The sequence below is a fragment of the Phaethon aethereus genome (genome assembly GCF_964289735.1).
Source record: "Phaethon aethereus genome assembly, chromosome: 2".
Lineage (NCBI taxonomy): Eukaryota > Metazoa > Chordata > Aves > Phaethontiformes > Phaethontidae > Phaethon > Phaethon aethereus.
Window position 1 is genome coordinate 152,696,950 of NC_138582.1, and position 17,078 is coordinate 152,714,027.

Genomic DNA, 17,078 nt, shown 5'->3' on the forward strand with positions numbered 1-17,078 from the left:
GAAGAATAGGTAGAAATGAATGTTGGCCCTAGTCAGGGCATTGCAACTGTTCTCCATCACATAAACATAGGAAGAAATTTTCAAAAGGCCCGAAAGGGAGGCAGACTTGGATCAACTCTTTGACAGCTTCTGCAATGTACTTGACCACTGGGTGAAGGAGAAGTTCAAATGTGTCTCCATTCAAATGGGGAAATGAGAACTGTTTTCACCAACAGAGCCTTGCTTCTGGTGCCACATGCCAGCTCACACCGTGCTGCATTGGAAGGGGTGTTTTCTTGGTTGATAGCTAGCCCAAATGCCTCAGCTGCTTATACAAACGGTTCAATGCAAATCAATGAGATTTTCTAGACACAAGCAGTTAATATTTCAACAAGGAACTGCAGATAAAATTGCTGTGTCAGATTTCATGGCAAAGAGAGCTGTTGCCCTTGTTCAGAAAATTCTGTGCCTGGAAGGTTTTCAGACCATTTCAATCATCTGAAAAATTCTGCTTTCAGATCAACTTCGAAATGTTCAGAGTCTCTGCATGCCAGTCTTTTTTGGCATTGTTTTTCTAGTTTGGAAGAATCAAAGATGGAACAGGGTGTTTTCTACCCCCTGGCAAACCTCAGGACGCAGTTACTGCTACAGACTTTGCTCTGGTTCTGCAAATGTCCTAATGTATAGCTGTATATTAGAATAAGAGGTCATTACTATCATTCAGGTCTTTCTGAGAAACATCTTCCTGGATGTTCAGTTTGCACAAGCATGTTCATGCATGTATGGATGCATGTGGTTTTTCCAGCTGATTTTCCAAGGAGACGTGGGCATTTTCCTGCACGCTGTTCCCTTCCCTACATGCAAAATTTGTCAGATTCCCAGAAAATGTCTACTTTGAAACATGTCAGTCCAATAACAGTGAAAAAAACAGATGAAAATTTGCACCATGATTTGATTCAACAAGCCATATTTTTTAAAGAAATAGCTTGATTCTGCTGTAAAAAAACATGCCAGTGAAGCACAGCAGCTTCTATCTCTCCCAGCCCACATGTCTGCCATTTTTGCCCCCACTCTCCTAAATATGTCTATGTCACCTAAAGGACGTAGTCCTGGGCTTTTGGCCAATATCCTGGGCTTGAATTCCCACATAGAAAAGCATTTACTTAGGAAAATAATATCATGTGGCAGCCAGTAGGCACAATACTACCTCTACTGCCAGAATGTACTGACTCTAAATGAAGCTGTGGCAGATGGCCTGAAATGTTTCAGTGCTTGCTTTCTCTAGACCAGGATTACCCAATTAATTTGTACTATGGTGCGTTGGGTCATTTTACCAGGTTCTGGTCAGGTGAGTGGGATGCATTGACTCAAGCTTTGCTGGACCAAGCAGGGTCTGCAGATGGGGGAAGAGTGGTGTACAGACGAATCCCTGGGACAGCAGGCTCCTGGTGGGGCTGGACGAGTGGGGAGGAATATGGGATCATCCCTCAGGACACCAGGGACATCTGTTGGAATAAGAAGAAATGGACTTCTGGTTCAGGTCGTGACTCAGTCTACCATTTAAGCACCCCTGTTTTAGATAAGGGTGGCATTTTACTTGGTAATGATGCTTTTATACACACTATACCTGCAGAAGTAACTTCATGTTACTGTTTACTGACAATTGTCTTCAGGCATGGTGCTTGGTAGACAGAGCAAAAATGCAGTAGGACCTTTCTGTTGTTGCGATTAGAGAAATCCGTAAGTGAAGAAAAAGGCTATTTTCGTGAAGAAAGAGGTGAAGCACAGGAGATTTGGTACAGCTCAGGGTAAATATATGGGGAAGAATAAGAAAGAATCAAATATGACATCGAGATTTTGGGGTTTTGGACAGAGAGAGGCTAGTGCAGTCATTTTTAGTGTGGCAGAGAAAAATGAGCAGCTACCATTTTGCTAGGTTTGTTAGAAGGAGAGACTTTGAAGTGTAACCTAGTAAACACAGTCCAGCAAAGCAGAATTAGGCCAGCTGCATATTACTGGAACAGCTCAAGGAAAATGTCCTTGTCTGTTCTATCCTCTTCTCTGGATACGTGTTTTCACTCGGTTAAGAAAAGTCAGTGGAATTGCATTTAAAAGTGTTGTCACTTCACAGTCTGTCACAGGGCTTTTGCCAGCTCCCTTCAAAAGGGGCTGGTGCTTAGAACTGTGCCAGCTGGTTAATCTGATCATCCTGTCACTTTACTAGAAAATCTAAATATACAGCAGTACGAGCTGAAATATGTCTGCTGTCCTGTTTTGCAACTATTCTGCATTTGAATGAAGAAGTACTTTCACATTAAAGCAGTACTGAAGCTCTCTCTATCTTTCTGTTCTATAGGTTGTCATTTTGTATTTTGAACCAAGTGTATTTCGCTGTGTTCTCCTAAGATGGGTTCGTCTTCTGGGCTTTGCTACTGTTTATGGAACTGTGACACTCAAGCTGCACAGGTATTTCACATATTATTAATTTCCATCTCTGTGGGAATATGTGCAATCTGTGTGAGTACTTAGATAGAGAGCTGTAAATATTACCATAAACAAGCACCGTTTCTGATTTTTAAAACCACTGTATATTTGTCCTCACTATTCCTGCTCAAATTATAAGCTATTAATCCCAGTAGAGAACTACGAATGCAGACAGGATTTGGTGAAAAATACATACATCAGCTGTAAAATTGTGCAAGAACCCCTTGTCACAGAAGGTGAATCTATTTTCCTTGAATGTATATTGAAGAAGTGTTCGTGGAGTGTGCAAAAGTGTTCAAAAGTTTCCCTGTAAAGTGTTCATACTTCCTAAGATACTTTCTAAGTGTTTAGATACAGCAATGGTGGGTAAAACAATACACTATGGCATATATACTTACTATATTTTTATGGCTCGTAAGTCAGGGGCTGCTTTCTAGAGGCGATCACAGCAGACAGGCTACACGCTCACAAGCATCAGTGCCTGCCAGCAAAAATGCATGGGAAATTCTGGGTTCCATGGGGTTGGCAGTGCATTCACATGCCATTCAGAGATTAAGATCCAGAGACCCAACTTCAAATCCCATTTCTACAGTCCCCTTAAAAATTGAAGCCTTTTCTGGATATGCTGGATAAAAGCCAAATGCATTTTCCTCTTAAACTTTAGTGAAAAAAATTACTGATACATTCTGTAAGTATTTTTATTGAAGCAAAGAAATATGCAATATGTGTATATTGGTACTTGGACATCTTGGATGAAGTCAGCTGGCTCATCTTTTTATCTTAGTTTCATTACTGTGTTGGCATGTTAGATAGACTCACATTATCATTGCAGTTCTGCTACCCTAACAGGTTGTTTATATGATTTTACATGATGCGAGGAAGCAATATCCTGACAGGGCGGTTGATCTTCCATTTATATAAGGTGAGGAAAAGCTGCAAAATTGGGCAGAAAATCTTGCACTTCTGCTTTGCTCATTCAGCTGTTCGGTGTTAGTTGGCACCTGTGCTGACAGTGTGAGCAAATGAGACAAAGATTGAATAAGAAACCAAGAATGAACTACATCCTGATCCTTTTTCAGCACAAAACAATGAAGGCTAGCAGCAGACTGGGCTGTATCAACAGTACAGCAGCCAGAAGATTGAGAGAAGTGATTATTCTCCTTTACTCTGCACACCTTAGACCAAACTGCAATGCCGTGTCCCGTTTTGGACTCTCCCAAGATGTCAGTGAACTTGAGTGAGTTCAGGGAAGGGCCATCAAGATGGTCAGGACTTGAAGCACTTGCCTTGCAAGGAGAGGTTGAGGGAACAGTGCTTGTTCAGCCTGCAGAAGAGATGGCATTGGAGGGACCTAACAGCAGCTGTCCAACACCTACGAGGAGGTTACTGAGAAGATGGAGACATGCTCTTTACAGTGATGTACATTGGGACAGCAAAAGACAATGACAAATGGAAATGGGTGATTTCAACTTCATACAATATAACAACATCAGGGTCAATATTATGCAAGGAAAACTTTCACTGTCAGGGTAATTAAACAGTGGACCTGGTTGCCCATGAGGTTGTGAATTTCCATACTTGGAGGTTTTCAAGACCCAACTGGGTAAAGTCCTGAGCAACCTGGATTCAGTGTTAAGCCTGCTTTGAGCGCTGGATGACCTTCTGAGGTAATTCCAACTTGAATAATCCCACATTTCTATGTGAAACATGAAGAGAAAAAAACCCACCCTATTTCATGTATTAATCTAGAATTACTCTCTCTAGGAATCTATCTTTGTTTTCCACCCAGGTTTCCCGACCATTTGTTTCCTACATTCATGATATTGTGGTCTTTTTTTAGTAGCGAATATTTCAGTCAGGGAGTGTGCCTTGCAAAAGACAAGTTGAATTAGATATATATTTTTTTATTATATACATTTGCAACAGTTATGCAAATTAAGAATAACAAGATGCTAATATAAACTTGGTAGAAATTTTTGGCAGATCTAATTTAATCCACAGCTGCTACAGGATTGAAGAATGGCTTACTGCAGACACCACAGGTATTCAGGACAAGCACTGGTTCCTTCCTGCAGGTAGCCTGTATCTTGCCTGGGGGAACACCTGATTGCTCTCAAGGAACTTGTGATTTTTCTAAGTTTAATGAGAAAACCAATATTCTGTAAAAGCAGCTATTAATGATAACCAGAAAGTCTAAAGCCGTATTTCTCTACAAGTGAGGTGCTTTGAGTAGCACTGGAGCATGAAGGTTATCCAAAGCCAGGTATGAGGCACTGGAAACACTTGTTTCTTTGTGGCTTTTTTTTCTCCATAGCTCCCCTCTTCACGAGGAGGTCTTTGAGGTTTTGTTGGGGTTGAGCATCAAGGAGAAATCAGAAAAGTAACCAAAAGCAGATGCTTAAGGAAGAGTAAAAGAACAGGGAAGTCAGGTACTGATTCATTCTTTGAACACCCGTCACAGTCAATTTCTACAGTGCCTCATCTTAAATTGCCTCTTTCTTATTCATTGTGCATTTTTAAAATAATGAGCTGATGTTTATGGGGGTGGAAGGATGGGGGTAAGGAAATGAGCTTAATTTAAGAAATCCAGCTGTAGAGCTGTGTACATAAAACTCAGTACTTTCTTTAACAATGAATTCTTTAAAATAATTCTCTCAAGAAATGGTGATGTTTCAAATGTAACCTTTTGGCTGTAAAAGACCTGCTGATGTTGCTGCTGCATCTTTCAGTATATTTCTGTGACTGAAGACTCTCTGTGTCTTTTTTCAAGGACAATATGACCAGGTTATCTCATTATTTTTAATATTTTGTGAACTTGTACTGTCTTGATTTCAGGATTAATATAGAATCCTTAATTCTGGACTACAGAATAAGAATGGAAGAAAGCTATAGGTATATACATACAGATATATGTATATGTGTGTGTGAGTATACATAGGATAGCTTCCAGACATTTTAGGAGAATAAAACCCAGGAATGGGTTCTCTAGTTTGTGGGAGTCTCCATTTCTCATATTTCTAAGAGAAGAAGAGGAGAGTGGGGAAGTGAGGAGAATGAGAAGGTATGGAGAAGGTAATGTTCCAGGTACGGAAAACAAGTCAATGACATACAATGGATTTTTGTAAGTAGTGATGGTGGGATGGGCATCTTAGTTGGGGGACAAGATATTAACGCTATGAGGCAATTCTGCAGTTCATCTAAATGCTGTGCTAAGATTATATTTCTGTGCCTTGCCATCTGGTACAGTCAGAACAAGTAGTGGCTCTTCCTACAGATCTTTATAGGTGATAAAGAACAGAGGAGAAGAGCAGTGTGGGTAGTGTGCAGTGCAGCGTGTCACGTGTCATGGTTTAGTATCTCACAGAAAAGGAGACTCGTGCTATCAGAGAAAGCAAAGAAGATGCCAATTTGCTTCTTGAAGCACTGGGGTGGAGGAGTGCATTGATGGTAGAAGACGAAAGAGGAGGACATGGCGTAACCTTGTCTATAGCTAGGGGAGGGAAAGAACACACAGATGATCCCATCTAGAAGTGGTGGTGGGAACATGGTGCAGACGGGGGCAGAAGGTACCTTGGCAGCTGGAGCCTGTACAGCTGGGTGCTCCCTAGGCCAATATTTCACAGTTCATAGTGCCCATAGATCATAGTTCCATAGTGCCAATATGCCACTACCCGATGTTTCCATGAGAAGGGGCACTTCCGATGAAGCACCGCAGACAGAAGTTTTGTCTTGAAATAGTGGTTGCTGTATAACCTCAGCTTAGGTGGGCAAGGAAAGTGAGATGGGCATCGGCTGTAGCGGTGGGCTACCCTTTGTTTTTGAAATGAGTCAGGCCCTCATGGTTGTTTTGGTTGAACACTCCAGAAAAGTGGGAGATTTAATTTCTATCAAATTATTTGCATTTTTGTTATGGAAGGCAAGTGTGAAATGGCTTCAGGCAGATGCTGCTGGATGTGGTCTGTAGTGGTTGTTATCCCATGTGAAACAAAAGGGGGAAAATTGTTTTGGAGACAGATGTTGCAGCTGCAGAAATGCACTGTCCTGACCTCTGGTCTGATGCTGCCTTATGGAATTGTTTGGGGTTTTGCTGCTTTAACTTGACCGGCAGGATTAGGTGTTTGAGTCTGTTTGCAAGGCAGGAAAAGGAGTGGCTTCATTAAGCTGTAGAGCTGGTGGTACCATAGGGACTCACTAGAACCATTCCAACCATTTGTCTTTCTCTTCCCTGGAAGTAGCACATGTTAGCACCTGAGAAGTTTGATCTTTGTTATATTTATGCAGCTCTCTTCATTTTGTAAATCCTGTGATCTTACGGTAAATGCTCAGGGACAGCTATTCCTGTTTATTATATGGAAAGAGGTTCTATGTGCAGAGAACAAACACCAACCGGTTCCCTGGTCTCTGACTGCATTGTCTTAAGCAGGAGAAGGGAAGGGGTATGTGGTCAGACATGAAGCTGCCATCGGTCAGTCCTGCAGAGAAGCAGTAAGTGCTTTGCCTGGCACACGTGCAGGTCCCTGGAGAGAGAGAGAGGAAGACGTGAAGACATTTTTCTGGAGAGGGGAGAGACACCCAGTCTGAAGCTGTGGCTGAACAGAGTTGCCTGAGCACTGCTTGTTATCATTCTGGCTTTGGGAGAAGGGCAGCTGGACTTGTGAAAGTAAACATCCTGCGCTGAGGAGATACTTGTTTCGTACTGCCAGTTTCTCTTCTACAAGGAAAATTAACTCAAGAAGGTTCCAAAATTTGCCAGTGCTTGGCAGAGAAGGGCTCATAGCCATATACCTTTTGCTGTGGGCTGCTGGAGCTCCATGCCCCTTTGATGCTCTTCCAGCTGTAGCTCCCTGTTCTGCCTCTTCTCTTTAACTTGTGAGCAGAGCTCCATGATGCTGCTTTGAATATCAAAGCCAGCAGCAGTGTGGAAACTGCAGGGATTAAAAAATTATTACTTCATTACTGTCCCGTGATTATTAGCTTTATTTTCTTTTAGTGATGACTCAGATCAGAGGGAGGTACCTAGTTTCAGCTAAAAGAGAGATATCGGGGAAAAAAGAGGCATCAGGTACTTTTTGTATTTATTATTACATTAATTTAACAAGGAAAAAGTAAATCTTCCGTGAAAGCAGGGCATCTCTGTCCTTTTCCACAACTTTTTTCCACGTATAGTAGTTTGTTACCATACACCTTTACCCATCTTTGTTTAAACAAGAGGTAAAACAGTCCAGGGAAACTGTATGTGGATTCTTACGTCACTTGCGTTATTTGAAGCTCACATCACTGATGCTTCTTTTTTATGAAAAGAGATAGTTCAAAGATAGCAGTGAAGAAGAGGTGGTGTGCACTAAGTCATAGAAAGCTTTGTGAAAAATGGTATTTGGGCAGAAAGCAGACCTTACGGGTGTTCCCGCAGAGCGAAGGCTGAAACCCGCAGCACCCGCAGGTCCCCGTCTGCCTGATGAGGCCCGGGTGGTCAGCGGGTGGGCGCTGCTGGCTGCTCCCACGCTGTGCCTGGTGCCCGGCTGCTGGAGGGAACGGCAGAGAAACGGGGGCTGTAAGGGCTGAGGGAGAGTGAAAGGCTGGGAGGGAGAGTTTAGGGAGGAAGGGAGTTGGACTTGCTGCAAAAGTCTATGCACATGCAGTAGGAGTTCGTAAGGAATGAATTTTCACTAATTAGGCTGGTCATGGAAAAATCTGTTTTCTTGTTAGCGTGTCTTAACCGAATTCATTCATTTCCTGAGTGTAATTAATTTCTCTTGCCAGCTGCAAACCTTGGCTAATTTGTTTGTTTTTATGGGCCTTAGATAACAACTTAGAGATTTTAGTAAATTCCATGTAGCATTCCTGCATGATGCACATTCAAGATGAAATTCTCATTTTGGTAGTTGTTCTAGATTAAATAAGAGAGTCATATTCTGTTTTATTGTGGCTTTTTTCCCAACAAAATCTGCATTATTAAAATCCTATTTAGCTCTGTTGTATCCCTGCCATTCTCAAGCGATAACTAGCCTTAACTAGACAGCATAATGGTTCTGTTTCATATTTCTGAATAAAATATCTACTTCCATATGTATAAGGTAATAAAATGTAGCACAACTGTTATAAAGACACTCAGTGCAAGATTAATCTTGATGGAGCACAGTGTAGAAGTGGGACTAATAAACATTATCTTTAAGTAAAAAAATCAGCAGCATATGAAGTATGTAAGATGACTGGAGCACTGTGATCCTGCAAATATTCTCATCCATATTCCTATTAATATTTAATTTATATAAAAATATTGTAGATACAGCTGTACAGTTCCATGGGTTGCTTTTTTTAAAATCACCTTAATATAGCACACTTTCTGCTTTATCATAGTAGACTGAGTTTGGCTAGGAAGGTTCAAAGAGAAGATAAAGTATCCGAAGTTTTAATATTAAATTGTATTCCCATCATGATTAGAAAAAAAACAGTGAGTTGGAAGGCCCTCTACAATGATCCACAGCTATTACAAGACCTTTCAGATCTCTTTGGTGTTGATGGAATGCAAAGAGCACCGTGGCAGATAATGGCAGAAAGGAACGGCTTTGCACATCAGATTACGTGATAGCAGAAGGGCTTCAGAACTGGAGCTGGAACCCATCCTCTCAGAGACCTTATCCAAGTCCAGGACTCCCACAGGTGGCAAAACTTTGTGCTGTGGTACAATACAGCAGCATCTTCCTTCCAGGTAGGCATGCATTTGTGTATGCATTTGCTATACAAGTAATGCAGATCTACAGACTTTTTTTTTCTCATTCCATGGAAAGGATAGAATCGGTTGGTAGAGCAAGGTATCTGCTGCCCAGCTGTCTGCTGGGTGGGATTATAGCAAGAAAGAGAAGCCAGGCATTGCACTGCAATACATGAGTTACAGGCTATTTGTGGAGGAGTGTGAAGAGGGAGTTAAGTGTGTGACTCACACTCCACGCACAGGGGCTTATCACAGTTAAATGGAAGCAGAGATTTGCAGATCACATACTGATTGTTAGTGAAAAATCATAACTGGAGGGAAGGCTTCTAGTGGGGTCCTGTGAAGAATCAGGGTTAAGCCTGATACTATTTAGCATTTTCAATTGCAATGAAGAACCAAGCACAAAATGATTATTCATAAAATTTGTGGATAACACAAAGCTTGGTGAAATGGTAATTTTTGTTTCAGGAAGGATAATAGTGAAAAGTAATCTTTACTGCTTGGTAACTTGGGCTTAGTCAAAGAGATACGCTTGAATACAGCCAAAAGGCAAATTATAGTTAGGGACTAGTTAAAGATAGAAAATTGAAGACAATAGGAGTTTTAAAGTTTATCAGTAGAGAATTGATTTCGCAGCAGGAGGTGACATCTTTAACACAAATGCATTATGTCCTGTTCCTGAGATGCATTTTAAAGGAGGTGTGCAATAGATGGATGTGGTTCAGAAAGTATTTGAAGGCTGGGAAAAGTGCTTGATGGCGTGAAACCTAATCTGTTTTTTAGATCAGCAAGAAGGCTGAGCGATGAGTTCTTGTGTGGTGTATAAACAAGCAGGGACAGAAAAAGTAGTCACAAAAGACCCTTTAATCTATTGGACTGAGGTTTAATAAGATCTGGTAGCTGGAAGCCAAAGCCAGAGAAATTCAAATGAGCAATCTGGCACAAATTCTTCTCAGAAGGGTGCTTAGCTACTGAAAAACCTAACAAGAGAAATGAAGAATTTTTTGTGCTGCTTTCAGATCAGGACTGAATCCCTTCTTGGAAGATATTCTATAGTTAAATACTACTACAAATTACAGGAGTTTGTATAGAAAAATGTAATGGTCTGTGTTATACAACTGATCAAGTGATATAATTTAGTGATTAGTCCTATATTTAGCCTTTATTTTATGAAGATGCAATAGAAATTATAGCATTCATGTTAGTATGGGTCTGTTGAGAAGTTAAGCATATTTATAAACTGAAATGACATATTTGTAGTTGTACTGTTTAATGGGATACACCAACTGCTTTGAAATTTGCCCTGATCACTTACCCTAATACAGATCTTCAGTACTGGGAAAACTGATGCCTGGACCAAATATTCTCAGATATTAGTTGCTCTTTTCTGGATTATTGTAAAGGCCAAAAATTGCCATTATGTACTTGAAAAATTGAGTCTATATCTGACCAGTGGAAACAACCACTGGTGACATAAAATGCTGTGTTACCATGCTGTAACGTACACAGGAGTAAAGCTTCTCAGCATTGTACCAGTCTACACATTGGTGAGTTATCCTCATATATGCTTTTCTGAAAGATGTCCAAGGTGCTCTAAGACTTTTGGATGCAATGTATTCATGAGCCACTCTCCATCATTTATCAGCGGTCCTGGTTAACAGGGGAGGTCCCAGAAGACTGGAGGCTTGCCAATGTGATGCCCGTCTACAAGAAAGGCCGGAAGGAGGATCCTGGGAATTACAGGCCTGTCAGCCTGACCTCTGTACCGAGGAAGATCAAGGAGGGGTTCGTCTTGAGACTGCTCACAGGGCAGGACAACTGAGGGATCAGGCCAAGTCAGCATGGGTTCATGAAAGGCAGGTCCTGCTTGACCAACCTGATCTCCTTCTATGGCCAGGTGACCCGCCTAGTGGATGAGGGAAAGGCTGTGGATGTTGTCTACCTGGACTTTAGTAAAGCTTTTGACAGCGTCTCCCACAGCATTATTCTGGAGAAACTGGTGGCTCGTGGCTTAGACAGGTTTACTCTTCGCTGGATGAGGAACTGGCTGGATGGCCGAGCCCAGAGAGTTGTGGTGAACTGCGTTAAATCCGGCTGGCAGCCGGTCACAAGCGGTGTTCCCCACGGCTCGGTTCTGGGGCCGGTCTTGTTCAATATCTTTATAGATGATCTGGATGAGGGAATCGAGTGCTCCCTCAGTAAGTTTGCAGATGACACCAATTGGGTGGGATTGTTGATCTGCTGGAGGGTAGAAGGGCTCTGCAGAGGGATCTGGACAGGCTGGATCGATGGGCTGAGGTCAACTGTATGAGGTTTAATAAGGCCAAGTGCAGGGTCCTGCACTTCGGCCACAACAACCCCATGCAATGCTACAGGCTTAGGGAGGAGTGGCTGGAGAGCTGCCTGGCAGAAAGGGACCTGGGGGTGCTGGTTGACAGCCGGCTGAATATGAGCCAGCAGTGTGCCCAGGTGGCCAAGAAGGCCAACAGCATCCTGGCCTGTATCTGGAATAGTGTGGCCAGCAGGAGTAGGGAAGTGATCGTGCCCCTGTACTCGGCACTGGTGAGGCCGCACCTGGAATCCTGTGTTCAGTTTTGGGCCCCTCACTACAAGAAGGATGCTGAGGTGCTGGAGCGTGCCCAGAGAAGGGCAACGAAGTTGGTGAGGGGTCTGGAGCACAAGTCTTCTGAGGAGCGGCTGAGGGAACTTGTTCAGTCTGGAGAAGAGGAGGCTGAGGGGAGACCTTATCGCTCTCTACAACTACCTGAAAGGGGGTTGTGGTGACGAGGGTGTTGGCCTCTTCTCCCAAGTAACCAGTGATAGGACGAGAGGAAATGGCCTCAAGTTGCACCAGGGGAGGTTTAGATTGGATATTAGGAAAAATTTCTTCACTGAGAGGGTGGTCAGGCATTGGAACAGGCTGCCCAGGGAGGTGGTGGAGTCACCATCACTGGAAGTGTTCAAAAAACGTGTGGATGTGGTCCTTCAAGACATGGTTTAGGGGACATGGTGGCGCTGAATTAATGGTTGGACTTGATGATCTTGAAGGTCCTTTCCAACCTTAGTGATTCTGTGATTCTGTGATCTAAACTGGAAAGGCCAAGAGAACACTGGCTTGGCTGCTTGAAGTTTAGGAATACATAGACACTAGGTGCTGAAGAAAGCTTCAGTATTTATTAATTCAGTTGCAAGTATCAAGCTATTCCTTTTAGAGCTATTTAAAAATGCCCAAATAATTTGTATCAAAAATTAAATCTCTTTTGTTATTGCAGAGTATTACAGTACAGTGCACTGGCAGGTTTTATATGCAGCTGAGTTTTGGATTTCCTTGACTTGAGTTCTACCTCTTTCATGTGCACAATGGGAGACTCTGCACATAATTGCAGGTGCTTGTATACGGTTCAAGCTGGAGTCTCTGTTTCTGGGCAAATCTAAAAATACTAGCGGTTAATAATCAGTGTAAATTTTTGAGTGCCTATTTCTAATGTGTGAATTAAGTCAGCTAGCAGCCTCTGGGTCTCTTCCCAGCCATCACCACCATTGTGCTCTGGCAGTCCACAGCCACACAGTCGTCCTGGTGGAGCCATGTTCTGCACTAGACCTCTGCAACAGCAACCTCTACGATTTTTCCGAGATCTTCTTGAGCAAAACAATCTCTCTCCCCCATGCTGGGATTTCAGGGAGATGCCACCTGTTCCTCCCAGGTGTGTCATGGGCAGGTTACAACTTTGCGTGAGTGCAGGGCTGCTGGTGGCAAAGCCCCTGCTGTTGGCAGCCTCTGCCTCAAGCATTGGCTCGCACAGAGTTGTTGGGAAGTGGCAGCCACTCTTGTAACCAAAAAGCTCTCCCTAAGCTTTTTGTTTCTCCTTGCCTACCTTTTCATATATCCATTAGGCCCCTCTGACTCTGGCATCGGTTTTCACCAGCGCAGGTGTTCTTGTTTCCAGCTTTCTGTTCCAAAAAAACGTCAGCCAGCGGCAACCAGGGATTCACTGGTGCTGCCTTGTTGCTGTATGTGGACCGGGGTCTTTCTCTAATATGTTTTTCAGCATTACTTTGGCATCGTTTTCTGTTCTTCGGTTGTGAATAATGCAAATTGGCATTACATGTCTGAAATCATACTTCAGTTCGAACTACTTAAATTCATGGCCTTTAAACAAGGGCCGGTGTCAGAAGGTAGGAGGGCTAGCAAAAAGAGAGTTGATAGGTTTAAGTGTGGAATTGTTTGGTACTATTGTCTCACTGAAATAAGGCTAGAAATCTTTATTTCCAGATGTTGCAGTCAAATTTGTGTGCACATTTTTGTAGTTGTTCTGTTCTTGTGCGTGACTTGTCTTTCCAGTTTTGGCATGTGACAAGCTTTTAGGATTTTTTTCATGCTCCTATTTGTATTTATTTTAGAAAGTTGTGTATTGAACTTTATATTTGAAATTATTTTTTATTAAACTGTGTATTTTCTAGCTCTTGTATGGTTTCCTTCAGTCCATAAATGACCATCATATATTCCTTCTGACATATTTCTCTAACATCTCTGAAATCACTCTTGTTGGCTTTAAACAAAACTCCATATAGTGCTGAGAGCCTTGAAACTGATAAAAGGGCTGGAATTACACTGTCCCAGCCATCCCTTAGTAACTGCCTTAATTACTTTATGCAGGATCTTTCCTCAGCAATAAGTCTTGCCTTCTATCTTAGACTGGACAGGCTTTTTTTTCTTTTAAATCAGATTAGCATAATCCAGCTCTGGACTCTGCTCCTCTGCACTTTTTCAAATGCTTTGGAGAATGTGGCTGCAATGACCAAATCTCTTCCAAGTTTTTATTGAATTTGCAAATCATACTTTGCTAGGAGAGAAAATAGCCTATCTCTTGCTCTGGGAACCTTGTAGGTGGTGCCTGTCAAATTCTTTTTAGTAGTAGCAATTGATGGCTTCTTGTGGGTTCGGAGCTAGCATTGTCCTGTGATGAATAAAAACCTATTACACCCATGAAAGAGAGACATTGACTGTTTTACCATTTTAATGTATTAAAATGTAGGGTTTTGCAAGGACCCATATTATGTAATGTTCAGTTTTGTCTGTGACTCAGTCTCTTGTAAGGAAACTGTTAGTGTCCCTCCTCAGAAATATTGTCTGGCGCTCAGTTCAATTTGTTTGCTTCCTATGATGATACCTCAGGGCTAGAAGCCCCATGAACAAACACATACTGGTTTTCACAGTCTTTACTGCGATTTGCACTTGCACCTGCTGCACAGCTGCACCATCAAGACTGCTGATATGGGCAAGACACAAAATCCTTGTTGACCATTCTGTGTTTTCATATCCTTTTCTCACTTTGGTGAGAGAAACATGGTGGTGATGGCCACTGCCTGTTTATAGTCCCCTTTGAACTTTGTTCCTGTGCTTGCTGTTTCTCTCACATGGCATTCTGGTATTCATTTATCTTTTCGCAGAATCTCTAGCTCTCATCAAAGATACTTAGATCCTTTGATGACTATTCTAGAGTTCTTCCTGTACCAAAATGACACTTACATAGATTAATGGGTTTTGTGCTAACAAACGGCTTTTGTGTTTCTGTCTGAAAATGTAGGCACGTCTGAGATAACCTGTATCTCACCCAGAGGAGACAGTGGGCATGTGCCGTGCATTGAGGCATGGTGCAGGAATACCAAATAAGTGATGACACTTGATTTTCTCCCACAAGGTACAATGTCATGCAGATACCTGAAAGTAGTAGGACCCTGCAACAGTGTGCCAAACAGAGAATCATAGAATCATTTAGGTTGGACAAGACCCTTAAAATCATCAAGTCCAACCATAAGCCTAACACTGCCAGGTTCAACACTAAACCATGTCCCTAAGTACCACATCTACGTGTCTTTGAAATACCTCCAGGGATGGTCACTTAACCACTTCCCTGGGCAGCCTGTTACAATGCTTGACAATGCTTTCAGCGAAGAAATTTTTCCTAATATCCAATTTAAATCTCCCTTGGCGCAACTTGAGGCCAACTTGAGCAAAAAACCTAACTGTTAACAAATAGCTGAGGTGTGCAGCTCACTAATATAATCATGGTGCTTCCAGTCCTGATACTCTGTGCCATGTCCCATAAATGTCTCCTGAAGATGAGAATATTGCACTGTTGCCTCAGCATTTGGCCTAGTCCATGTCCTCCAGGTTTTCCCTGGTTAGGGCATCCCAATGTTTCTTTCACATTCTTACTTATATAGTAGCCTTACAGGGGCAGGACTGCACCGTTAGATAGTCTTCATTTCCCTTCTGGGCAACCAGGAATACCAACTCCCTTGCTTGTTTGTCAGAGCAGCAAGTGACTCTAGCTCCACTTAAGCTGTTGCCATGTGGCAAGCAGCATAAATTACTGATGTAATAAAACTATAGGTCATTTGGACTCATGGGACACTGCTGTGTTCTGACAGCATGTTCCTCAGTTGCATGTTCCTTGCCTTTCCAAAGAAAGGTATAGCTGAGCGAGACCAAGTGTGAGGCATGCTTTTATCCTCTTCAATTCTTATGTATTTTGTTGGTAAAAGCTATAAACTGTCTTTTCCAATTATCTATTTATCGTATGTATGTTTAACTTACCGGCTTACAGGGTATTTGCTCACCACTTAACTCCAAAACAACACTGATTTTTTTTTAGCTGTGCATTTACTTTGAGCACTGGGCATTATTTCAGGTGCCATTTTGGCTTGTCTGCCTTGGACAGGTTAAGGTTAGTTGTTCGATACTTTGTTAGTTCATTCATCACTGCTCTGGAGCCAGCAGCATTGCTGGTTTAGTCCTGTGCTAGTGCTCAGCTGGAGCAGGCAGACTTCTGTCGTTCTTCAGCCTTTCTTCAAACACCAGGCATGGCACTAGACACGGCATCAATGTTCTTCAAACACCAGGCATGGTTCTTCATCTTTGAAGAACATAGATGCCTTGTCTAGTGCCATCAAGTGCAAGGCAACATTTATTGTAGATTCCTCCACGTGCCTTTTTGTCCCACAGGTCTTCTGATCGCAAGTTCTGTTTAGGTAATTCGCTTGCTAGACACATCCTAATGGCTTTTTAAAGGACTAATTCTGGGATCCCTGTAATTCCCTTCTGAGCTTTTTTGATCCGATGTCAGCTATAACCAGGTCTGTTACTCAGCTGTTTCACCTCAAATGATATGACCGATTCTTCACCTTAGATGTCACAGAATCACACAGAATCACAGAATCACTGGGTTGGAAAGGACCTTCAAGATCATCAAGTCCAACCCTTAATCCAGCGCCACCATGTCCCCTAAACCATGTCTTGAAGGGCCACATCCACACGTTTTTTGAACACTTCCAGTGATGGCGACTCCACCACCTCCCTGGGCAGCCTGTTCCAATGCCTGACCACCCTCTCAGTGAAGAAATTTTTCCTAATATCCAATCTAAACCTCCCCTGGTGCAACTTGAAGCCATTTCCTCTCGTCCTATCACTAGTTACTTGGGAGAAGAGGCCAACACCCTCGTCACCACAACCCCCTTTCAGGTAGTTGTAGAGAGCGATAAGGTCTCCCCTCAGTCTCCTCTTCTCCAGACTGAACAACCCCAGTTCCCTCAGCCGCTCCTGAGAAGACTTGTGCTCCAGACCCCTCACCAACTTCGTTGCCCTTCTCTGGACACGCTCCCGCACCTCAACATCCTTCTTGTAGTGAGGGGCCCAAAACTGAACACAGGATTCAAGGTGCGGCCTCACCAGTGCCAGGTACAGGGGCACGATCACTTCCCTACTCCTGCTGGCCACACTCTTTCTGATACAGGCCACGATGCTGTTGGCCTTCTTGGCCACGTGGGCACACTGCCGGCTCGTGTTCAGCTGGCTGTCAACCAGCATCCCCAGGTCCCTTTCTGCCAGGCAGCTCTCCAG

At 42.8% G+C, this 17,078-nt stretch overlaps 1 protein-coding gene across 1 annotated transcript in view; it reads left to right on the forward strand.

Moving 5' to 3' along the window:
- GPR158 (G protein-coupled receptor 158) overlaps positions 1-17,078 on the forward strand; it is a gene marked incomplete at its 3' end in the record, with an annotated part of 210,688 nt that overhangs the window by 152,521 nt on the left and 41,089 nt on the right. The window contains exon 6 of the mRNA XM_081996293.1: positions 2,336-2,445. Coding sequence (XP_081852419.1) covers positions 2,336-2,445 — 110 coding nt within the window. The remainder of the gene's footprint in view (positions 1-2,335; positions 2,446-17,078) is intronic.